This window comes from Typopeltis vanoorti, chromosome 12 (assembly GCF_054136105.1).
Source record: "Typopeltis vanoorti isolate ZY-2024b chromosome 12, IOZ_Tvanoo_1.0, whole genome shotgun sequence".
Taxonomy (NCBI): Eukaryota; Metazoa; Arthropoda; class Arachnida; order Uropygi; family Thelyphonidae; genus Typopeltis; species Typopeltis vanoorti.
This window is the reverse complement of record NC_143560.1, coordinates 5,884,708-5,912,017: the sequence shown is the minus strand read 5'-3', so window position 1 is coordinate 5,912,017 and position 27,310 is coordinate 5,884,708. Positions and strand designations below refer to the sequence as shown.

Here is a 27,310-nt window from a genome sequence, read left to right as displayed (position 1 = left end):
GCTTTCAGAATCAACTCGTGATTCTTCCAAATTGTTGATATTGTAGATGGGGACAAACCATACTTCTTTGCTACTGTCAGATTTGATTGGCCACTTTCCACCTCCCGTATAATTTCTACTTTTTCGGAAACCGATAAAATTTGCCGTTTGACTCCTGACATTTTTCCACAACCAGAAAATGCATACGTATGAAATGTCAGTAAAGGAACGACTAACGTGTATTATTCATTCATTATTCCTGTGAAACGAATTCGTAATAAACATGAAATACATGCATTAAATCAAATGTAATTCAAATATACCTTCAAAATGATTCGTTATAAACATGAATTCGCTGTAACCGTGATCGTTATAACTGAGTTCTACTGTATTTAGTTATCTGCTGATGAGTGAAATTAGGTAGAGTAATAGTTAATCAAAGCAATGTGGAGAGCTTTCATGATGATTTAAATAGGCTGTCAGTATGGGCTATATAATAAATTTAGTTTAATCCTTTATCCAAGTGTAAGCAAACACAGTTTGCCTCTGAAGTATCTTGAGCACTGAGGCAACTCATAATAAAGGTGGACCAAGCTCTCATCACTCCTTGCAGACATGTATAATGCTATGCATTAAGGGAAGGACCATTACCCAGACTGGTTTCGACCTTTATTGAGGTCTCGTCAGTGGGAGCCAGACCCAGAAGTGGTGATACTAAGGCAGAAGCAATGGAGAGGTCATATTTACCTATATGAGTTGCCAAAAGGTGTACCATCTTATTATTAAATTACTCTGGATTTAGTGAAAGATGTTGAAGTGGAAAATAAACTTCCAACATCTTTCTCTAAATCCAGAGTAATTTAATAATAAGGTGGTACACCTTTTGGCAACTTGTATAGGTAAATATGACCTCTCCATTGCTTCTGCCTTAGTATCACCACTTCTGTAACTTGCTTCCACTGAAGAGACCTCAATAAAGGTCAATCTTTATTGAGTATTTACTGGGTAGTGGCCCTTCCCTTAATGCATAGCATTATACATGTCTGCAAGGAGATGTGCTTTGCATTATGGGAAATACTGAGACAAGGAGTGATGAGAGCTTGGACCACTTTTACTACGAGTTGCTTCAGTCCTGAAGATACTTCAGGCACAAACTTTGTTTACTTACACTTGGATAAAGGATTAAACTAAATTTATTATAGTCTAATCAAGTGGAAAATAAACTTCCAGTATGGGCTATAAAATGGGTATCAGTTTAATGTGAGAAATGTAAAGTTATGCATTTTGGGATAAATAGATTACAAGCTGTATACCACATTGACAGAACTGTACTCCAGGAAATAGATGAAGCTAGAGATTTAGGGAAAGTGGTAGATGGAGAGTTAAAATTTAGAGGACATATTGTTAAGGTTGCTGAGGTAGCCCATAAGATTACTTGGCTATTGAAGAACATTAACAAAAACAAATAGAGAAAAGGAAGTTGTTATTCTACTTTATAAGGCCTGATACATCCACATCTGAATTACTGTCTAACATTTATGATAGATTGTGTGTACAGTTTGGGTCTCTTGCAATGAGTTTTCATGGAGGTAGGTGTCCATCCTAATCCTGTGGCTTCCTCTCTTTTTGACAGGGTTGCAGCTAATTACTTGGAGATAATGATGCAAGGTGGTTTCCCTGTTGTCTTCCTTGCCATAAGTATTTATGACTGTAGCCTGTGTATTCACTGGGCCAGTTTGCCTGCTTTCAGGATGAAAGCAGGCAAACTGGCCCAGTGAATACACAGTCTGGTCTTCTGGCAAAGCAGTCTGGTGTCCTGGCTTTCTCAAGGATGAGGAAATGGTGGAGAAGATTCAGAGGTGAGCGACTGAGATGGTGAGTGGTGTGTGGAATGTTCCCTATGAGAATAGATTCAGGTTGTGTGGATTGCAGAAGTTGATTGATAGGAGAAAAAGAGAGGATATTATAGAAACATTTAAGTTGCTTAAAGGGTTTTATAGGATTGATGAAGAGGAAATGTTTCAGCACTTGGCTAGAGGGGCCCAAACAAGAGGTCATCCCTGGAATTTGAATAAAGTGAGTATAAGGACTATTCTGGGTGAGTTTGTGAATGATTGGAATGGGTTGCCAGAGTCAGTTGAGTACTTTATCTGTTAATGTGTTCAATATGATAGATTGTGTGTACAGTTTGGGTCTCCCGCAATGAGTTTTCATGGAGTGTCCATCCTAATCCTGTGGCTTCCTCTCTTTTTGATAGGGTTGCAGCTAATTACTTTGGATTTAATGACGCAAGGTGGTTTCCCCGTTGCCTTCCTTGCCGTAAGTATTTATGACTGTAGCCTATGTATTCACTGGGCTGGTTTGCCTGCTTTCAGGATGAACCCCCCCCCCCCCAGATAAACTAGTGGAAAAAACCCTGCTGTCCACGCCCAAGACTGGCTAACTTGGCTATGGCCGAGGAAGATCCTTAAGCTCCTCATGTCATCGATGGGAATCGAACCTAGAACACTCCTTCCCCAGGCACATGGTTGCAAAGTGCAAAGCCACTAGACTAACTGTGTGGTGAGGTGCCCATACAATAATAATAATAGTCTGCACAAAATATTATCTCAGTCTGCAAAGGAATTAAACAGCTAACTTTTAAGCCTAATTTGGGAGACCACATAAAAAATTGGCAATTTTTTTATGAGAGTTATTCTTGATGGGTGGCTATAAAGCAAAATTCTTCCCATTATATTATTTTGATCCTTCAGCTTAGATAGCCTTTAAAATGAAGAAAACTATGATTTTTTTTGTTGTCATATAATACATTTATCAAAGCATATTTTTTCTTAGTATCTTTTTTTTTTTTTCCTGAGTTGTGTTGAAGTAAGCAAGTTACACATTCAGAGTTTTTGCATGTCATCAACATTATTGTAAAAGTAAAATAAAACTTTTTTCTTTGGTCAATCTCTCCATCACTCAGGACTTATGACCCCCATGTATTAGTCGTCGGCTTTTTTGTCACTGTCTTCTGTCATTCTAAGTACATCCTCCAACTTTAATCCAGTAAGAGCAGGGATTTGATCTAGCCGTTTCCCATGGGATGTGCCTCTTCTACCTCCTGGCATCTTGCATTGCATGAGGAATTTTTCAATATTCTCTTCCTTCCTTCATGAGCAATTCCCAAAATATATGAGGATTCATCTCTTCACCATGTTGCATACACTCATTTCAAGATTTCATTGATCTCTGATGCTCGGGTTTATGCTTTTCTCAGTCCAAGGAACTGAAATCATCCTTCTCCAGACCCACATTTCAAAAGCATTGAGCTTCTTCTTAATTGCCTTGTTCAGTGTCCAAGACTGTGCCATAAAGAACCACAGAGAAGAATAAGGATCCGAATCAGTCTGATCTTTGTGTTGATAGATATTTTTCTATCCTTCCAGATCTTGATGAGCTGAATCATTGCTTATACAGGCAATGTAATTTCATATAGCTATATGTTTGCTATAGCTATATATTTCATATAGCTATAGCTATAGGTTTGCAAACAGGTACACTTCAGTTTAAAGTTCTTTAAAAATTTTGTGCTGTTTTAATCAAGTATATTTCATTTAACCAAGAAGTTGTTTTAATCCTTATAGCTGTTCTTTTGTAATTTTTTAATAGGATGCTAGAAATGGTGAGTACGAATTATTTTTTTACCAGTTTTAGTTAGGTAAGTTAGAAAAATAATTGGCATTCACCACTTCAATGTAATGCCACCAATTTTCTGGTCACGGATTATCCAGCACTTCATTTAGTGGACAACATTATGATAGCACACTTGAAATTCCCACAGCTACCTTGTCACAGATGGTGCTGCATGTACACATGCTGGCAAAATTTATCAGTATAAATAACATTGCAAGTGGATATGGATTCATGCTTACTTGACAAACCACTACCACCACTGTGAACTGGCCCTTTCTTAAAATCCCTAGCAAAACAAGCAAAATCAAGATCACCATCAAGTGCAGATGCAAATAAGCACAAATCCATATCCACTTGCACTGTATTATTTATACTGATAAATTTTGTTAAATCACTTAATTGGCACTTAATTTATATTAAATACTTAAGGTTCTTGTAACCCATGGTTCCACAGAGATGTGAAAAGTATAATTTGTGGGTCAGAGGTGTGGATTATTACTTGACCTCTGTTGGTTCAGCAAAACAGCCAATCCAGCAAGAATCTGTACCAAAACATGCTAGAAAATCCTGTAAATTATTTTTCCAATGGTTATGAACATGTCCATTTTAATAGTTTTAATATTTACCATTGAAAACACAGACATGAAATAAAACAAGAGCCATATAAATCCTCAGAGAAAATTCTATTCTTATTGGCTTAAACCACGCTGTTTTTGCCAAGGAACTAGGATGAACAGCGAAAAGTCAGCTACTGGAACAAATCCTGAAATGCACCCCAACTCAACATCACCAGAGTTCAAGATTGCTACTATTAACAGAAGCCTGAATGGCAAAGAAATGGATCTGGCTGAGGAATTGGATAAGTACCAGATCAATATAATAGGGGGTGACTGAAACAAATAGACAAAAACTGGTGAGATGTAAAATCTTTCTAAGCAATAAATACAACCTGTGATATTCAGGCAATAACAATCAGAGAGAAGAAGTAGCAACTATAGTATTCAACACTAAATAATGAAAGTTATTTGTGCCTATGAAGGTTCTGCTAAGGTAAAAGTGGAATAATTTTTTAAGGTTTTAGAGAAGCCTCAAAAAATTATTTGACACAATGAAAAAGGAAAAGTTAGGCCTTGCTGGAGGATCTAAATAGCAGAGTAGGAAATGATTGTCTGACATATAAAAATATTTTGGGAAAATTTGGAGAAAAGAGCAAAACTAATAATAATGGCAAATACCTGTTGGATTCCTGCTCAGGACATGGACTGCTTATTCCTAACACAATGTTCCAACGTTAAAATGTGCATAAATTCACAAGGAGAGAAGAGGCAAGGGATAAGAAAAGTCTTATTGACTATGCTATTGCTGATAGTGATGTTTTCTCTCTGGTGCAGAACACCAGTGTATAGAGGATTTGAAATTGGAATTGATCACTATTTAGTCTTGAGCAGGATAAAATTGAATTTCATATTGAAAAGAATAACATGTAAGAAAGTTTTAAAGCAAATTAAAGTTGAGAAGCTCTCAGATGTGAACTGTAGACTAAAATACACAAAGGTTATTGAAGAAAAAATGAAAGAGTTTGAGAAAACAAGAACCAAACCTAGGAGATTCAGTGGCAAGCCATGAAGAAAACATTGATTCGGCCAGAGAGGCATGTGGTGAGGTTGTCTGCAAGGATAGAAAAATCAGAACTCCAGTGACACTAGAATTTAAAGAAACAGTGAAGGAAAAGAAGAAAGTATATTGAAAGTTGATGGCAAATAAGTCAGCTTGTGCTCTTAGAGAAATAAGAGACAAATGTAAGAAAGCTAAAAAAATGTGTAAAACTAGCTAAACAAAAGTCATGGGAAGATTTTTGTAAGAATGTAGAAAACAAATATATCAAGAAGGTGGCAAGATATTCTGGAGGATGTTGAAAAAGATCAGTAATGGAAGAAAGAGTGCTGTAAAAGGAATTATTATGTTTCACCTCCAGGGAGTCCAAAGACTCATCAAGGGATGGCTTCTACTCTACAACTCTGTCTCCACCAGTCAATCCTGCAATTACCATCATCATCTACACCAACTCCATCTACTGCCCACCACCATGACTAGTATTTCACAGACAATAAATATATATATATGCCCACCTGAGGATTCAAACCCGCAGCCTTTTTTTTTTTTTGCCAGAGAGCAGATACACTAACCACTCGGCCAACCAGGCAGACATTAGATATGATAAAGGTAACTTGAAAACTGGGAAAAAAAGATATCCTTGATGTAGAGAGCAATTATTTCGAAAAATTGCTAAATCAAACAAGCAGTGACAGCACAGTGGTAAAAAAACACTCAACAGGCATGCAATAAAAAATACATATCCATATAAAAGTCTTGCAGCGGCTGCACTGCATAGTTAAGAAGGCCTGAACAGAGGGACGAATTCCAGATGATTTGAGTAGTGCTCTCATAGTACCCATATATAAAAAGGGAAATAAAACTGAAAGTGAGAATTACAGAGGTATTTTGCTACTGATTAATTTTATAGTGATCTTTCACAGTGAGACACTTCCTATAGTGAACTTCATCATCATCATCAAATTCCTGCCATGTGCCCTCAAGGGGTGTACAGGATATGACAGTACTACATGAAAAAATTACATCATTACTAACTTCCTATCTACAATTTTCCTCCAAATCAGTCTGTTACTTGTCAAGACTCCAACATTATCAGATCTTATATTTCTATCGTCTAATTCACTTTGTACCGTATAAATCCACCTATATCTTGGTCTTCCTCTGGGTCGTTTTCCTGCCAACCTGGCAGAGAAAACTTGTTTTGCTAATCTTTCCTCTCACATTCTATTTAAGTGACCATACCACCTGAGATTAGCTCTGCTAACGCATTCCTGGATGCTGACAACGTCAAGTTCTTTCCTTATATCCTAATTTTTAATATGATATTGCCATTGATGCCATCTGTTCACGCCTCTAATCTTTCTCAGGACTCTCATATCTGCGGTCTCTAGTCTTTGGTCAAGTGTTTACTTCTGACTCAGCTCTCAGATCCATAAGTTAAAACTGGTTTGAACACTGTCTTATATACAGCTGATATAGTGTTCCGACTAATTTCTTTCTTTTTCCATATGAATTTATTCGATTGACTTCCCACCATACCAGCTTTGCTGATTCTGTTGTCTATTTCTATATTTAATTTACCATCTTCAGTAAAAATCGTGCCTGAGTAGCTGAAATGTTTTACTTGTTTAACAGGTTCTCCTTTCACAACACAGTTGACATTTTCAATGATTCTGCCTATTTTCATTGTCTTTGCCTTTTTATTGCTGACCTTCATACCATATCTATTACCACAGCTATTCAATTTAGTCAGAGAATCTTGCAGACTTGTAGCGGATTTATTTAGAAGTATAACATCATCCGCATAAAGCAGAGAGCTGACATTAACATTTCCAATTTCGATATCAGCTTTAATACCACATTCCTTCATAATGTGATCCATATAGATAATGAATAACAGAGGGGATAATGTACATCCTTGTCTCACACCAGATTTAAGATTAAACCATCTTCCTGTACTTCCTTCAATTCTAACTGCTGACTCACAACTCAAATAAAGACCAAGTATTGCTTGATATAATGCCCTATTGACACCATATAACTGCAGCGTATTGAATAACTTCTCTCTTGGCACCTTGTCATATGCCTATAGTGAACTTTTGGTGTAAAAATCTTTGGTTATTTTAAATGTTTGTTTTCAGTTAAATCTTGTAATTGATTCTTGTTGGGCTTCGCCTTTGAAAAATATGCTAATTTTGTTATTTACTTATATGTTATGTTTTTCACCCTTGTCTAATCTTAATCTTTGGTAGTACTGCAAACTTATGGCTGCTACTAATATATTGCTCGAGTGTGCAAAACTTTCATAACAAAGACGGTGCCTCGGGCTAGAGCCAAATTCTTTGTTAGATTACTAGTGCTAAATCTGATTAAAAATTTTGGAAATTTATTTGTTTAAGCTGCGCCACCAAAATTTACAGGATAAGAGAACTTTCTTTATCCAAGATTAAAACACTCAGTAAGGCACACAATCCTTAATTCTCGATCTTATTCCTATACTATAATCATGTATGTTTCTCACTTTGCAGTCGTGACTATATCCAAATACATACCCATAGGTTCTGTTTATGAGCAGTGCATTGAATTTAGTGATCAGGCAAGTTATTTGTTTGACAAGAAAATAATTTTTTCATTACTAAGAAAAAGAGATATACAATTGTCATTCAAAAAATTCAACTGAGTCTAGCATATGGGGTCTATTAAGCAACTCGATATAACTTAAATATAAAGAGCCAATAGGCTTCACTTCGGTGATGTAACATTATTTAAATTAATGGGGTATTAAATCCCACATTGTTTCAAAACTGAACTCTTTGATTCCGGTCTTTGAGAGTTTCTTATTCAATTTTGAAACAATGTGGGATTTAATATCCCTTTAATTTAAATAACTCGATATAATCAGTGGCAGCTGGTGACAATAGAAACAGGTGGGGCAGGTTCCAAAAACAACTTAATTTTTTTATATTTATATAGTGGGTTCTATTATTGATTTATAGTTATTATTTCTATTACAATAATGTTTAGTCAGAATCCACTGATGCATTGAGCTATTAATTTTTTAAAATTGTTAGGGCATAACATTTATGGGCTCAACGTATTAATAACACAAAAACTCAAAAGATTTGCAGTTGCAGGCATAGCTCAACGGACTAGAGCAATGAACCGGAAATCCAAAGATGCTGGTTCAACTCCAGCTGGCTGCCCTGCAAAATGTTTTCATTTTTCAAGTGTTAAAACAAAAAAATTATTATTTATTTTATAAATCAATGTTGAAACTTCAGAGATTCCGAGAAATAACGACAGACGTTTTTCCAATAAACTATCGGTTTTGTTCATAGTTAAAATGTATTGTTTATGGAAGTAATAAAAATGTAAACTTTAAAATAAATTATAACAAAAAACGACAACAATAATTAAACACACTAAAAACAACAAAACAGATCAACAACGAGAATAAATAATAAGAAAATGTACAAATCGCCTGCTATTTATGTACAAATGCAGTGACTGGGCCAGACTAAACTGTCCCCAAGATGAGTGTTGCGTTCAGTAAACAAACACAATCGCTAGTGCACGTGCTTCACAATCAAAGAATCGTGCGCTATGTGCGTATGTGAAAATACAGTAACTAGGCCAGGCTAAATTGGCCCCAAGATAAGCGTTGCGTCCGGTAAACAAACACGATTGCTAGTGCACTTGCCTCATACGTGCCCTGTGGCACGTATGAGGCAAGTTTTCAGCCAACTGTGGCTGGCACCAGAGACCATACTAAGTTGCATTATACAATATTGCCACAAAATACTACAGTAATTTTTTTATTAAACAATAAAACGTGTTGGAAATAGATCAAAAAATAATAATCACAAGAAACATGTTTTTTAAAACTACAATTATTGAGCTAGTCAGACAAATATAGGTGTGTCCCGGCCCCTATGTCCAAAATAGACGAGTCACCCCTGGATATAATATATATACTCATATCCCTTAACTAATCTTGGACTTTTCAGGGACCATGTGCCTAGAAACTTACCCCTTAAAAACTTAGCTTATGTTAGATTATCATCATATAAAACTCAAGTTCAGGAATTATCTATTAACATCAGATTCTAGAATTACACTCTATAACTTGGCTATGTTCTCTAGCACAGAGTAATTGATCTCATCTAATGGTATAGTTCCTAAAGTTCTGCATTACTGCATAGAGTACAATTCCAATTAATTTTCATTCACCGTCACAAAATTTACTAATTTTCTTCCTACTAGACAAAATGAAAAGTTCTTACTTGATAGTGAAGTCGGGATCTCTCTGGCTTTTACTTGCGAACATCTTTTGAATTCCTGTGGCTCGTAATTTCTCATCAGTTTCTTCCTAGACGAGTTTCTTTTGCTGCTACATTCCTCTGGCCTTTGCTTCTTGTATGTAGGTCTCGGAATACGGTCACGATTCATTGCCTACGATCCTTGCGAAGTTCAGCTGCCGTTGTCCGACCTCATATTTCTGCAAAATCTCCTCGGGTTATTTTGACTTCATTTCGTCCCATTTCCTAAATCTCTTGTCGGAATTCTACTTGACCACATAACTGCTCTCGGACACTCCACTTCCGACCGTACTGGAACTTCGACTCTCCAGAAACAACAGGAAAAAAAGCCCCTTTTTTGCATAATCTTCTATATATTCGACTCTGATGACCTTCCCGCTCTTACGTCATTGTCCACTCGGCACTTCGATACTCTGCACCTGATACTGTTGCTTGTTGTTGCATTTCGATGGGAAACCCCTTTGCAACGTTGACCTTTGCTGTCATGTTAACCTCAGGTTACGAATTAATCCTCTTATTTGTCTGGAACTTTAGCTACCTTGGTATACTTATGCACAATTTACCACATATACAATTTCTATTTTTCTCATACAAAACACTTGATAATACAATATTCAAAACTTAAAGGAAAAGACATCAATTTTATTTCATTTACACTCAATTTCTCTTATTAGCAGGCAAGTAGTTTAGCAGGATTTTTGATACCTGTTAAATATGAACAATAGGTATTATATTACTAAAATTCCTTCTATTCAAGATCTAACAGTCTCCACCAGTCAATCCAACAACTACAACAAACTGCAACTACCATCATCATCATCTACACCAATGCAATCTACTGCCCACCACCATGACTAGTATTTCACAGACAATAACAAATATATATGCCCACGGTGGAATTCAAACCCGTAGCCTTTTGCCCAGAGAGCGGATACACTAACCACTTGGCCAACCAGGCCAACATAAGAGATGATAAAGATGGCATGAAAACTGGAAAAAAAGATATCCTTGATGTATGGAGCAATTATTTCAGGCTGAAAGGCTGAAACTATCAAAAAATTGCTAAATGAAACAAGCAGTGACAGCACAGTGGTAAAAAAACACTCAACAGGCATGCAATCATCATCATCAAATTCCTGCCATGTACCCTCAAGGGGTGTACAGGATATGACAGTACTACATGAAAAAATTACATCATTACTAACTTCCTATCTACAATTTTCCTCCAAATCAGTCTGTTACTTGTCAAGACTCCAACATTATCAGATCTTATATTTCTATCGTCTAAGGCACTTTATACCGTATCAATCCACCTATATCTTGGTCTTCCTCTGGGTCATTTTCCTGCCAACCTGGCAGAGAACACTTGTTTTGCTAATCTTTCCTCGCCCATTCTGTTTAGGTGACCATACCACCTGAGGTTAGCTCTGCTAACGCATTCCTGGATGCTGACAATGTCAAGTTCTTTCCTAATATCCTCATTTTTAATATGATATTGCCATTGATGCCATCTGTTCACGCCTCTAATCTTTCTCAGGACTCTCATATCTGCGGTCTCTAGTCTTTGGTCAAGTGTTTTACTTCTGACCCAGCTCTCAGATCCATAGGTTAAAATTGGTTTGAACACTGTCTTGTATACAGCTAATTTAGTGTTCCGACTAATTTCTTTCTTATTCCATATGAATTTATTCAATTGACTTCCCACAATACCAGCTTTGCTGATTCTGTTGTCTATTTCTATATTTAGTTTACCATCTTCAGTAAAAATTGTGCCTAAGTAGCTGAAATGTTTTACTTGTTTCCACAGGTTCTCCATTCACAACACAGTTGACATTTTCAATGATTCTGCCTATTTTCATTGTCTTTGTCTTTTTATTGCTGACCTTCATACCATATCTATTACAACAGCTATTCAATTTAGTCAGAGAATCTTGCAGACTTGTAGCGAAATAAATCTTGCAGACTTATTTAGAAAGATAACATCATCCGCATAAAGCAAAGAGCTGACAATTTTGATATCAGGTTTAATACCACATTCCTTCATAATGTGATCCATATAGATAATGAATAACAGAGGGGATAATGTACATCCTTGTCTCACACCAGATTTAACATTAAACCATCTTCCTGTATTTCAATTCTAACTGCTGACTCACAACTCAAATAAAGACTAAGTATTGCTTGATATAATGCCCCATTGACACCATATAACTGCAGCATATTGAATAGCTTCTCTCTTGGCACCTTGTCATATGCCTTTTCCAAATCGACAAAACTTAAATACAGATCTTTGTTATATTCCCATGCTTTCTCGACTGTTTGTCGTAAAGTGAAGATCTGATCCTGACAGCCTCTATTTGGCCTGAATCCAGCTTGTTCTTCACCAAGCTTTTCTTCCACAATTCTTCTCAACCGTTTCTCAAGTATACTTGCATAGATCTTGCCAGGAACACTCAGTAGGGAAATACCTCTGTAATTCTCACATTCAGTTTTATTTCCCTTTTTATATATGGGTACTATGAGAGCTCTACTCCAATCATCGGGAATTCGTCCATCTGTCCAGGCTTTCTGAACTATGCAGTGCAGCCACTGTAAGACTCTTATACCACCATACTTCAGCATTTCTGGTCGAATATCATCAACTCCTGCTGCCTTTCCACATTTCAAGCCTTTGATGGCTTTTTCTACTTCAAGTATGGATATGTATTCCTGACTGCATGCCTGGTCAGTGTTTTTTATCACTGTGCTGTCATCACTGCTTGTTGACAGCAGTACAATCAAAGGCATGCAATCAGAAATACATATCCATACATGAAGTAGAAAAAGCCATCAAAAACCTGAAATGTGGAAAGTATACAGGAGTAGATGATATTTGACCAGAAATGCTCAAGAATGGAGGTATAAAAGTCTTGCAGTGGCTGCGCTGCATAGTTAGTTCAGAAGGACTGAACAGAGGGACGAATTCCAGATGATTGGAGTAGAGCTCTCATAGTACCCATATATAAAAAGGGAAATAAAACTGAATGTGAGAATTACAGAGGGATTTCGCTACTGATTAATTTCATAGTGAGACACCTCCTATAGTGAACTTCTGGTAACCTGAGAAATAGTTTATTATTGCATAAGGTGAGCTGTAACGAATTTAAGAGTAAAAGAAAGACATTTCTCCACTCCGTTCCTGGGAAACAAGGAATTGGCAAGAAATTAATTTATGTATTGATGATGGAGCATGCACACACACACACACACAGAGAGAGAGAAACGCTGAAACTATGCAAAAAGCACACAAAATGACAACATCAAAGTACAAATATAAATAATAATTGGAGACTTAATTGGGACTGCTTAAGGATCAAAGCTATATAACTGGGAATAGATTCCATGCAGCCTTTTAAGGAATGTGAAGAACTGGCCAAGGCATCTGACCTCATGTCCAATCCTCACCTTCTCGTGGTGCACCCTTTTAGGTATCTACCTGGATACTGAAAGAACAAGGATGGTCTGGCAAACTGGAATTTAGACGACCAAACTTTATTCTTATCAGTTAAAACTGTAATGCAAAATGTTGGTACAACATGTAAGAATTTCATGTCGGCTAGTGTTTCACCCAATTAAACAAGGTCCCCATGGGTTTTGTCAAGGAACCAGGGTGAACAGTGAAAAGTCAGCTACAAATCCCAGACACGTTCCAACTCACTCACCACAGTTCGAATTTGGTATTATCAACAAAAGTATCAATGGAAAAGAAATGGAACTACCAGAAGAATTCGATAAGTACCAGATTAACATAATAGCTATGATTGAAATGAAGAAAACAAAAACAGGTGATATATTTTTAAGTAAAGAATACAAAATATTATATTGAGGCAACAACAATCAGGAAAAGGAGTAACTGTAGTATTCAACACTAAATAACCTTCTTCATTGACAGGCAATATCAGGCAGAGTGATGTGGGCAAATATTAGAATTTCACATGATCAATTAGAAGGGAAACTGAACAAAGAGACTTTTTTTGTGTCTTTGATCCTGCAGAAGGCACTACTAAGAAAGAAATGAAGGCATTTTTTGAGACCGAAAAAGGAAAAGTTGGTCTTTGTTGGAGATCTGAACGGCTGAGTAGGAAATGATTATTAGACATTAAGCTGCTGTAGTGCAATTGGAAGAATTGCGGAACATTGTGCCCTTCGATTGGGAAAGACCTGGGTTCATTTCTCGTCGCTATGAGTGGAATCCTTATATGGGCTTTTTCAGTTGAAGGTGAGTTAGCCTATCTCATACGGTGGTAGCAGGGTTTCATCCCACGAACAAACAAATCAGCCTTCAGAACACACCCAACTTACAGATAAAAAATACTGTTGTTGGTGATAAATGGCATTGATGGAAGTAGTGTTGTAGTTGGAGAATTAAGTACTAGTGGAGAGGATGAGATGTATTTAGCGAAGTAGAGTAGTGTGCCTCTCACAATGAGTCCTTGGACTCCCTGGAGGTGTCACATAATAATAATCATCATCAAATTCCTGATATATACCCTCAAGAGTGTACAGGATATGATAGTACTACATGAAAAATTTAATCATTACTAACTCACTATCTACAATTTTTCTCCAAATCAGTTTGTTACCTGTCAAGACTCCAATATTATCAGGTCTTATATTTTGTCTTCTAAGGTTTTACTGTATCAATCCACCTATATCTTGGTCTTCCTCTGGGACTTTATCCAGCCAAGCTGGCAGAAAACACTTGTTTTGCTAATCTTTCCTTTTCCATTCTGCTTAAGTGACCATACCACCCGAGATTAGCTTTACTAATGTATTACTGGATGCTGACAATATCAAGACTTGAGAAAGTGTTTGCTGAATATAGTGGATGTGCAAATTCAGGGAAACTAGATTTATTAAGGGGGCAGGGTAGATATACAGTCCTTAGGGAGGCAGTTGAATGTATGAATGAATATAATATGCCCGAGCAAATAAGGACAACAAATCAGAGTGGGATAGTTAATATAAGGCATCAAGGTAGGGTTGGGGCTAATGGGGGGTCTTAAATTCATGTACACTAATGCTAGAAGTATTAGGAACAAGAAGGAAGAATTTTTGGCCATGGTTGGCAATTCCAGACAACAGGTTATTGGTATTAGTGAATCATGGCTGACTGTAGATGATATAACTAGTGGGATTGAATGTGATGGGTATAGTGTGTTCAGGAATGACAGGGAGAATAAAATGGGGGGAGGAGTATTGTTGATGATAGCTGATGAGCTACAGCCAAGGAGAATAGAAGTTGAATTGCAGGATAGAGAAAAGAGCACATTTGAGGCCATTTGGTGTGAGATTGTGGCTAGCAGAACTTAATATACAATTGGGTGCTGCTATAGACCAGGTGATGGAAAAGATGGTGGTGACAGTATGCACAAGCAAATAGAAGAAATGAGTGGAAGGAGGGTAATTATTATGGGAGATTTCAACTATGGTCGCATTGATTAGAGTGAGGAGAGGACACACAGGAAGAAGGAATTGGATTTTATGCAGTTATTGAGGGATAACTATCTGCGACAGCATGTAATGGAAAATACTAGGGGTCAGAGAGTGCTTGACCTAGTAATTACATCTGAGGATTTGGCTGTAACAAATATTGACCACATTGCTACCAATTGGTGAGAGTGATCATAGGGTCTTGACTTGGGAGGTGGCTAAAGGTGTGGAATTTTCAATTAAGACAGGGTACATGTGGAATTATTGGGCTGGAAAGTATGACAAGCTTAGGAGTTTGATTGGTTCAGTGCCATGGCATGTACAACTGCAAGGACTAGAGGTTGATAGGCATGGGAGGCAGTTAAGAAGTGTTTGCATGAAGCAATGGCTGACTGTATACCTAGAGTCCGAATAATAAATCAAGTAGGGGTTAAATGGATGAATAACACCATTAAGTTTGAGCTGCAAAAAAAGAAACAACCATGGAGGGAATTTAAGGAGAAAGGTGACCAGCAGGCACATGAACGGTATAAAGCACATGCTAGAAGGGTAACGAGTGTGGTAAGAAAAGCAAAAAAGGATTACGAAAGAACATTGGCCATGCAGGCTAAAGAGAATCCTAAACAGTTTTTTAGATATGTAGCAAATAAATGGAAAAATGTATATGCATGGCAGAATGATTTTAAAGAATGCCTATGGTAGGGAGGTTGAGATAGTTGAGTTACTGAGTGAGCACTTTGCAAGTATATATCATCCAGGTGGTGACATTGCAGAAACGAATAAACCAGTAGATTATACAGGAATTCTAGTGAATGAAGTGGAGGTGAGTAGTCTATTGCATAACCTCAATGTCAATACATCCGTTGGATTGGATGGTATACCAGCTCAAGTCGTACGAGAAGCAGCTGAAGAATTGTCAGTACCCTTGACCATTTTGTTTAATTTGAGTCTCGGGTGTGGGTTAGTCCCTAGGGGGTGGAAAGAGTGGAAAATAGTTCCACTGCCTAAAGGTGGTTCCAAGACTGCTGTTGTAAATTACCGACCGATTAGCATATCAGGAATCATTGTCAAGGTCTTAGAGAAATTAGTCAAGAAAAGAATACAGGATTGGATAGATGAAAATGGGATATTTATGGGGGACAACATGGTTTTGTGAATGGTAGATCGTCTGAACTGGATAGGGGTAATGGGTTTACAGTGATACTACTGGACCTTGCCAAGGCCTTTGACAGGATACCACATGGAACCCTAATCAGTAAACTGGAGCAGATGGGGATAGATATAGGTTTGTGAGATGGATAGGAGGGTGGTTGAAGGTGAGATACCAGAGAGTGGTTTATTCAGGAGTGGAGTCTAAAAGACAGCTTGTGACTAGTGGTGTGCCGTAGGGCTCTGTTCTTGGACCACTGCTTTTCATTTTGTTCATGAATGATATAGGAAAGGATTTGAGAGGAAGTGTTCACTTGTTTGCTGATGATGCAAAGTTGGTAGAGCAATTGTGAGTGTACAGGATGATTTGGATAGGTTGGATGACTGGACTAGGAAAAATGGATGTCAATTTAATGTGGCAAAGTGTAAGGTTATGCACTTTGGGGTGAAAAGAATAGCAGTAGTATATCGCATTGGTGGAACTGTACTCCAGGAGATTGATGAGGCCAGGTATTTGGGAGTGTTGGTGGATAGGGAATTGAAGTTTAGGGGACACATTGCAAAAGTGACTAAATCAGCTCATCAAATCACTTGGCTTCTGAAAAATACTTTAACATGCAGAGACAAACAAGTTGTTGTTCCTCTGTATCGAGCCTTGATAAGACCTCATCTGGACTACTGTGCCCAGTTATGGGCACCAGGGTTTCTTCGTGATGGGGAGGAGGTAGAGAGGATCCAGAGACGAGTGACCAAGATGATAGCAGGTCTGTGGGATGAACCTTATGAGAATAGGTTGACGATTTGTGGGTTGCAGAGATTGGACGATAGGCGAAGGAGTGGTGATATGATTGAGATATTCAAATTACTGAAGGGTTTCTACAAGATTGATCCAGAAGATATTTTTGAAAATATGACTGGTGGTGGGAGGACTAAGGACCGTGCATGGAAGCTGGGCAAGAGCGTGGTTGACAAGGGTGTTAGAGCTAGGTTTTTTACTTGGAGAGTGGTGAATGAGTGGAATAAGCTTCCAGAGTCTGTTGTGGGTGCTACGACCGTGAATGAGTTCAAGGCAAGGTATGATAGATACTGTGTCAATGTCGAATAGTTGTTCTTGACATGATGTTAGGGCCTCCCTCGATGAGTCTGTCGACTCCTTGGAGTTGCCCGGAACAATAATAATAAATAATAATAATAATCTGCCACACTGACACCCATCCATCTGCTCGGTAGTGGATGTAGCATGATTTGTCACTCCATGATTTTTCATGGAGTGACAAATCATGAAGTGACATTTTTTCCCATGATATTCATGATTCTTTAAAAGAATGATATGTGACTGATACTCAAACAAACTCACTCTTTATAACAAATTACTGAAAAGTGCCAACAAAAACATTATAGGTAAAAAGCATATTAAAACAAAGAAATCCACTCCATTAAACTGTCCACTAACAAACTATTTCTGTAATTAATGAGAGCTGTTACTGAGACTGTCCACTCTTTATGGACAGTCTCACTGTTCACACTCTTTTCACCACTGAAGATGATGCTGCATGTTGATTCGGGTATTGTGGGGGTTGCATTTTGCAGTCGTACTGTGGAAATGCATGTTGTGAGGCTTGGTTCTGAATGTTTTTGTGCACATTCATGTTCCAGTCAATGCCCGGAACTCCGCATTCAGTGTGTCAACCAACGAATGCCAGTTTTTACATATTATTCTTTGTAACACCTTATAGTAACATTCGGTGATGTGTGATTGGTCATTCACTGAATGTTGAACTGGAAAAGCCCAATTTATCAACAATTTGCTGAACAGATAGACCTGTGACATTGCATTCTATAACATCTCTTTCAAACTGTCAGTTCCCTTCTCACAGCCATTTCACCCAGACACAGTTGCACTGACTTGGGAGCATCATGTTCCTCCAGTTTATACTGGCTACAAACATGTGACTCATCACATGGCATGATGCACCTTGCAATGGGATGTCTGTTGACTTCTTTCCAAGCAGTGTTTTTTTAAATGGTTATATCATGCCTTTGGTTGGACTCCAGCACTAGCTTTACACCAAAGTGGAACAACCCACCCTAAGAACTGGGACAGAAGTAACACCTAGTGATTGTTGTTGTTTAGAAGCAGCGTAGCATAGTTGGTTTATAGTTCAGAAAGTTGATATTGTAACTTCAACATCATATATTTCTCAAGCTTGAAGCCTTTTCATTATACTATCTTTTTGAAATTTGAAGTTTTGAAAATTAATGCTTAGTTGCATTCATGCTGCTACTTAACTGTGATGTGGCTGTTTTGCATAGTATTTTAAGGATGCATCATATCATTTAGTTTAGTTTTTATGTTGGGTATTTAAATTAATGAAAACAGAACTCAGTGTATTCTAAATGCCAAGTTATCTTGGTAAATTTGGGAATATTTTGTGATAATTTTATTATTGTTTTAAATTCTGGTTTGTACAGACAAATGAAATTAGAGTGATAGACAAATAAAAAATAAAATAAAATGAAATGCAAAGTAAAATTTAACAGAAGAGAGTAGTACTATTCATGTATAGGGCAGCACTATTGTGAAATTTAGATAAAGTTGGACTGAGTGGTATATGAGGTAAGGTATATGAAACATTTTGTTTCAAATGTGTGAACTGTCGATTACATTATTTAAAATTCAATATAACAATATTTTTATATAAAATTTATATATTTTTTTCATTTTAGATTTCTTATCTTTTCCTTACTTGTGCCATTTGTACATCGTGAAGGAGCTATTGGTCAACAAGCAAGAGATGCATTATTGCTTTGTATGGCTCTGTCTAGGAGAAATGACAGCATTGGAACATATATTGCTGAAAACTCAAACTTTTGTCCTGTAAGTATAATTATTTTAAACACTTTTCAGTCTTGTTTAGTTTTGTGTTGTGTACTTAATGAAAACAGTACTCAGTGTATTTCAAATGTCAGGTTATCATGCTAACTTTGGGAATATTTTTTTATAATTTTATTATTCTTGTGAGTTCTGGTATCATGAAGAGAGTAGTACTATCATGCCAGTGATCTAAAAGAAAGATGACAGAAGCCAATCCGCCAGGCAAAGCATATATTTGATGACGAATTGACGAATCTTTGCCGGGAGCTGTTGTCCGTGGGAAGAAATTGCTCCGTTAGTCCAACGTGCATGCAAGCATTCCACAAGCCGATAATCTTCATCCTAAGTGCGGCGCGTACAGCTTCCCAAGAAGCGTTAGTAAATCTATCGCTAATATATAAATCTATAATATATAAATCTATCGCTAATATAGACTGTAACTAATAAGGATATTAAAAAAATTATTATTATTATATCAGTATGACTAGATTCTTCTCGTAATCTGATTTTGCCTTCCTTGCCATGCTGGTCACCTTTTTCTTTATGTACCCTCCTCTGCATTTTCTTCTTCTGAAGCTTCTTGTGCTTAATGATATTACTCATCCATCTAATTCCTACCCAATTAACTGTAAAAATTTGATGTAGCTTAATAATGCCAGAAAGCCTTACATCAATTTTTACAGAAGTCAAGCCCAGTAAGATTGTAACCTGTATGTCTATGTATAGTTAAAATTGTTAATGTAAATAATCCCTATGGGAATTGTCCTTACTTGCTGCCCTAAGACAAATTCTAGAATGTGGTTGAACTAAGGCAATACCTTGCCACCAGAAAACCATATATGTTATCTTCTTATAAGGACATAAAATTTGTTTGTGAGTGCACCTGTAAATACTCAAGGTCAGTGTTAAACAGACCGACAAACTTCAGACAAATATCCGCTGCTCGAATCAAATAGGATTAGAAGTGTACATGAGAAGAACAAAGAAAGGGTCATCATCAGTGGAAGAACAAGGGACTGCACCGAATGTTCAGGGTCCCATATCTTTGTGCAGGGATATTGAAAGAAGGTGAATAAAAGGTGTTCTCCCAAAGATCGAGTGTCGGTTCCAAGAGTTCCTCATTGGTTGTCGAGAGTTCATTATCGAGAAGTCGCCAGCGGTTGTCCGTCAGATGTTAGCCATCGAGGATGCAGCTTCAGGAGAAATCATGCCAGTGATCTAAAAGAAAGATGACAGAAGCCAATCCGCCAGGCAAAGCATATATTTGATGACGAATTGACGAATCTTTGCCGGGAGCTGTTGTCCGTGGGAAGAAATTGCTCCGTTAGTCCAACGTGCATGCAAGCATTCCACAAGCCGATAATCTTCATCCTAAGTGCGGCGCGTACAGCTTCCCAAGAAGCGTCAGTAAATCTATCGCCGCCGTAAAGGGGGAGAGAAAAACCTGATTCGGAAAAAAACGGGCAGGACTCCAGTTCGAAGCCAAGTACACAGTGAGTAGCAGCTATAAAGTGAGTTGATTCGTTTATTCAATTTTCATGAATTATAGGAGAACTTTATTAGTAGACTGTTAAGTTGAGGCTGATGAAATTGAGCAGAGTTAATGGTTGAAAATTAGATGTTTAATAATTAGTAGAAATTTATATGTGTAACAGTCAGAGGGTAACTGTTTGTCAATGGTGCATTTTGCCTATAGAATTATCTTAATATCGGATGGAAAGAGCTTTTTTGTGTGATGATATTTCTAATGTGCATAACAGTTAAGAAATAACAGTTTATTAATAGGTACCATTGCTTAGGGTAGTAACTTGTATTTTGGAAGTGAGTGGTTAATTTTTGTTACATAATTTTCATGAATTGAAAGGGCATTTTAAGCTAATTGTTGAATTAAGCAAATTTTCTTTAATTGCAATAATAGTGTAAATTGTTGTGTGGTAAATAAATGTGTTCTTTAAATGTTAATAGAGTGTTGCCTGATATTTAATTCTTTAGTGCACTGTTCCGAAAAATTATTAGAGCCTATTAGCAGGACCCCAGGAGAAAGGATCATAAAGGATAGAGAGTAGACCACGACTGTAGGTATTAATTAATCAGGGATAATTTGAATGTAATAGGAAAACTGCTGGACGCATTTTACACTTCTTGTTACTAGAAAACGGACATCAGTGGCATAGCTTTTAATCAAATAAATTTTCTGGTGTTCAAAGAATAAGAAGGCAAGTGCGGAAGGCAGTATAGCATAAAGAGATATTAAAGAGATACCAAAGAGTGATAAGGAAGAATAGTTAGAAGTACATAATTATTGCATTAACGTATATACATAGAGTGGATGCAGAGATAAGATAAGCCAATTAAGGATAAATAAGGTAAGATATAAATATATAATTAGAGATATAAAGAAGGGGGCAGATATATAAGAAAGGATAAATAAGATATAAAGATATTTCTAATAAATAAAAATAAATGCCCCCCCCCGTTTACATAACCCTCCTTTCCCTAGGTATACAATTTAATACTGCTTCCTCTAGATGACCCTTAACTATATCTCATGCACTATTAACGTCCTTATCCTGCAGTGTTTTATACCATGGTACAGATTTAAGCTTCTTCTTAAGCATGTCATAATCACCTGCCTTATAGTTTCACAAATACCTCTTCTTGATAAAATATTCCTCGTGTTTTATAATCTCCCAAGTCAAGACTGCATGGTCATTTTCACCAATTGGAGGCAGCGTTGTCACCTTGGTTATGGATAGCGCTTCTGATCCTATGACCAGATGCAATACAATACCCCCCTCCATCGCATGCTGCTTTAAGTAATTATCTCCCAGCAGGTGTATAAATTTTATATCTTTCCTGCCATGTGTTCTTTCTTCCTTCCTTCCAGTCTATTTCTCCATAGTTGAAATCCCCCATAATAATCACTCAACCTGTACTCATTGTACTAATTTGGTAATGCATGTCTTCCAGATCATCTATGGAACTCCCTGGCCTATAGCAACAGTCAACTCTATATTTTGTCTTTTAGTGAAGTCTCACTAAGGCCTGTAACTTTTGGTGAGGTTGCACTAACCCATGCCAAAAACTTCTCCCTCTTGTTTCTGATACTTCTGGCTTAGTATATAGAAACTGCAGCATCCCTTTAGTTCCCTACCCTCTTTATTTTCTGAATTGACTACAATATACAATATTTTTCCTTGAGAGACTATATTCCTCACTTGGTCATTCTCATACTCACTTGCTTCATGGGTGCCTTCACACAAACTCTTGTTTCCATCCTAATTGCTTAAATTTCCCTGAATTTGCACTTCAGCATTCTCAGTGAACAAAGCTCTCTACAGACACCTAACACCAAAACCATTTAGATGCAGTCCATCACCATTTACATATCCTTCTTTCTGTCAAACAGACCACACATTCTACATCATTCCTTTTGCATGATCTATGTATAGACTCATTGGCTATCAGTGCCCTCCTCCTCAGTTCGTCTCTATCATAGCATGGTAGGAGACTTGTAATCTTCACCTCCTCACTGTTCAGTTTTGCCTCTTCTAACAACAACTCCACACCCTCCCTCATAGAATACTTCTTGCCTCTCAAATCATTTTCTTCAACTTACCATTTTGCATCTGGATGACCATGGCTAGTATTGCGAATTTTTGCATCCGAGAAACACAATTTTGTTAGATTTTGTCATCTTCCTATCTGCCAAACTGTAATCCACATCTCTTCAACCTCTCTCTCTCCATAGTCAAAGTTCCAAAGTTCTGATGTTGTCTTAGTCACTCACCTCTAGACTCTCGCCAATATCTTAACATCACATTGAAAACGAGATGACCAGATTTGAGCACAATAGTCCAAGTGTGGTCTGTCCAGTGCTTTATATAGTGACACAACCACTTTATCCCTACATGTTACAGTACTTCTTATTATAGCAGCACTATGATGTACAGCTTTTGCAACATTACAAATATGCTCTCTAAACTTAGTCTACTGTCAACCATCACTCCCAGATCTCTAATCTCATCCACTTGCTGCAGTACAGCACCATCGATATAGTACACAGCCTTATATTTCTGCACTCCAAAATGCAACATCTTTCACTCATTAATATTAAAACTACAACCCCACTCCTTTGTCCAAGTAAAAAGTCCATTCAAGTCTTTCTGAAAAGAATTAATATCAGCACTGCTACTTATAATTCTTCCCAGCTTTGCATCATCCGCAAACAGCTGAAGATCCCCTGTCAGTCCACATGATACATAATTTACAAACAAATTAAACAGCAGGAGCCCAAGAACAGAATCCTGGGGCATGCCACTGATTAATGTCCTTTTTTGAGACATTGCTCCATTATACACAACCTGCTAGTATTATTCAGACAGCCATTCTCTGATCCATCTAATCAACATACTATATCTGACATTGGATATATATATATATATATAAAAGGCATTAAAACTTTCTTACATGTTTTTCTTTTCAATGTCATATATATGACATTGAAAAGAAGAACATGTAAAAAAGTTTTAATGCGAATAAAAGTTGAGCAATTCTCAGATGTGAACTGTAGACTAAAATACACAAACATTATTGAAGAAAAAATGAAAGAGTTTGAGAACAGGAACCAAACCTTGGAGATTCAGTTGCAAATCCTGAAGAAAACATTGATTTAGCCAGAGAAGCATGTTGTGAGGTTATCTGCAAGGATAGAAAAATCAGACCTCCATGGTGGACACAGGAAGTTAAAGAGGCAGTGAAGGAAAAGAAGATAGCATATCAAAAAGTTCCTGTCAAATAAGTCAGCTTGTGCTCTTAGAGAATATAGAGACAAACGCAAGAATGCTAAACACTGTGTAAAACTAGCTAAACAAAAGTCATGGGAGGACTTTGGCAAGAATATAGAAAATAAATATCAAGAAGGTGGCAAAATATTCTGGAGGTTGTTGAAGAAGCTTAGGAATGGAGGAAAGAGTGCTGTAAAATGAGTTAGAGATGATAAAGGTGACATGAAAACTGGAGAAAAAGATATCCTTGAAGTATGGAGTAATTACTTCGAAAAATTGCTAAATGAAACAAACAGTGATAGCACAGTGGTAAAAAAATATTGACTAGGCATGCAGTTAGGAATACATATCCATACTTGAAGTAGAAAAAGCCATCAAATGCCTGAAATGTGGAAAGGCAGCTGGAGTAGATAATATTCGACCAGAAATGCTCAAATATGAAGGTATAAAAGTATTACAGTGGCTGCACTGAATAGTTCAGAAAGCCTGGACAGAGGTACGAATTCCAGATGATTGGAGTACAGCTCTCATAGTACCCATATATAAAAAGGGAAATAAAACTGAATGTGAGAATTACGGAGGTATTTCTCTACTGAGTATTCCTGGTAAGATTTACCAGTATACTTGAGAAATGGTAGAGAAGAATTGTGGAAGAGAAGCTTGGTGAACAACAAGCTGGATTCAGGTCAAATAGAGGCTGTCAGGATCAGATTTTCACTTTATGACAAATAGTTGAGAAGTCATGGGAAGATAACAAAGATCTGTATTTAAGTTTTGTAGATTTGGAAAAAGCTTATGACAAGGTGCCAAGAGAGAAGCTGTTCAAAAAACAACAGTTGCATGGTGTCAGTGGGGCATTATATCAAACAATACTTAGTCTTTATTTGAGTTGTAAGTCAGCAGTTAGAATTCAAGGAAGTGCAGGAAGGTGGTTTAATGTTAAATGCGGTGTCAGACAAGGATGTACTTTATCCCTGTCTGTTATTCATTATCTTTATGGATCACATCGTGAAGAAAAGTGATATTAAATTTTCTCTCTGAACACTCTCCTGTTCTCTCCCGTTGCTTCGATACTGAACCTGTCAGCTGTCAATCACCCATCAAACGTCTCGGCGAGCATGCGCACTCCTTGAAAATGGCAAACGAGAAACTAGGTGTAATGGCTGGCACGTTGTCTCCGTTAGTGACAAGAGAATGTCTTCATAAAACACAACTTTTGATAATTTTAAATTACAATAAAATTCTTGTAAGTAATACAAATATCAAATCTCGTAAGTACATCAATTTTTTTTTAACTTCTTTACATATCATTTTTGACAAAACAATTTCAATAACGGGCACATTGCAAGTGCCGACAATGCATGTTATGAAACTAATAAACATTCTAACATAAACAATTCATAAAAATATTCAGAATTTTAATTATGATTATTTTTACATGAGTTTCATCTTTCTCTGAAAAATTTTTAAATATTTAACCTATATCTAAACAGAACTTTTAATGCTTATTCCTAGATCTTAAAAAATAACGTGATTCTTGCTGATCATTATTTACACTCTCAGAATCACTAGTTTCAGAATCATCTGATGCTAGAGATAATTCAGAATTTTCTTCTTTCAATTTACTATACTTACAAATCTCATTTCTGTATTCCTCAAATATTTCATTTAAACCATTTTAATTATGCTCTAAATCTACGGAATCTTCACTATCAGAATCAAATTCTACAGGTTTCTGAGATTCTTTATTCTTACTAACTAAATTAGAGGTATTTTCACATTCCTCTGGCTTATTTAACTCCAAATAAAATAACCTATGATATTCTGCTATAATTTCATCTATGTTAGAGTCAATTTGATCATCATCACGATTGCATTGTACATTATCTGAATTATGTACCTTGGGATTTCGGGTTTATTTTACCAAAATTAAATTTTCTCCTTTGCTGCATATTTGAATTATGAGCTTTAAAACTATTCCCTTTCCTACTATTTGATCGTGAATGAGATGCACAATTAGTACTAGGAAAACAACGCTCATCTTTCAATATTTTATTCATATTGTCTCCTAATGTAACTCAATTTTTATTCCCCAAAAAGTACCTTTTTAACCTATCAGAGTGTACACTTAAAATTTTACTAGGATTTTTGACATCTTGAATCCTAAAATTCACAGAGAAAATTTATCTAAAATTCTATATGGACCTAAAGCTTTCCTTCCTAATTTCCCAACTCTTTTTATACTAGATTTATCATCTAACAATACTAAATCTCCTGGTGCAAATGACTTATACTTTCTAAAACGATTTATATACTGCCTAGTTTTCTGAGAACTTAATCTACTTATTTCACCTACTAATCTATGAGTAGTGGAAAATTTATATACTACTGTTTCCAGATACTCATTTATGTCATTATATCCTGTATTAGGAATGACTGAAACAAGTTCATTAGGAAAGATTGGATCAAAGCCATATAAAGCAAAAGATGGTTTTTATTTGATAGCAGAATGAAAAGCAGATTTGCATGCAAATAATGCTTGAGAAAGATATGTGTCCCAATCATTTATTTTAGTGTTTGCCAGATTGGAAAGTATTTGCTTTATATTTTTATTCAGCCTTTCACACATACCATTACACTGCGGGTGGTAAGGTGTTGTAAAAATCTTCCTAACGTTGAGTAATTTACATAACTGTAACAACAGTTCAGATGTGAAATTTACTCCTTGATCTGAAAGTAAGGTCTGAGGAGTTCCATATCTACAAATAATCATATTCAAAAACTTTCTTGCAGTAGTCTTTGCAGTTTGATCCTTCATTGACACTGCTTCAGGAAATCTAGTTAGCATTTCTATGACTACTAGAATATACCTCTTGCCTTTTTAGTAATTGGCAATGGACCTACTACATCAATAGCAACAGCCTGAAAAGGTCTAGTTGGAATTGGAAATGGTTGTAATGGAGCTTTTCCTCTAAAAGGGGATCTTATTTGCCACTTATGGCATGATTTAACATATGTGAGTATATCACTCTTCATACCTTTCCAGATGTAATGATCCTTTATTCTTTCCCAAGTTCTAGAAAATCCTTGGTGTCCTGCTAAGTCTGAATCATGGAAAGTGTACATGATCCAAGGAATCATTTGAGTTGGTGCCAATATTTTCACTTTCAACCTTCCTTCTTCCATTTGTCTAGATAAGAGTAACCCATCTTTATCTAAATACAATCCAGGTTTAAAAATGTATCCAATTGAGTTTCACCCTTCAATACTGCTTCATAGATAGTTTTGAGTATGGGATCATCTTTCTGAGCTTGGACAATCTCATCCTTTTCCCAAATTTTTGAACTAGGTTCCTTATTCTTTAGAGTCTCAATATTAAACACTTGATCTTTATCATTAGTGTCTTGAAAAACTTCAGGAGGCTGCTCTAATTTTCTGTT

The 27,310-nt window shown here is 36.7% G+C and overlaps 1 protein-coding gene across 5 annotated transcripts in view; it reads left to right on the top strand.

The window, feature by feature from the left end:
- The window catches only part of LOC150100558 (FHF complex subunit HOOK-interacting protein 1B-like), a 303,141-nt gene that overhangs the window by 115,530 nt on the left and 160,301 nt on the right, over positions 1-27,310 (top strand). For all 5 annotated transcript variants that reach the window (XM_090401613.1, XM_090401614.1, XM_090401612.1 and 2 more), the window contains exon 5: positions 18,936-19,086. In XM_090401613.1, coding sequence (XP_090257739.1) covers positions 18,936-19,086 — 151 coding nt within the window. The remainder of the gene's footprint in view (positions 1-18,935; positions 19,087-27,310) is intronic.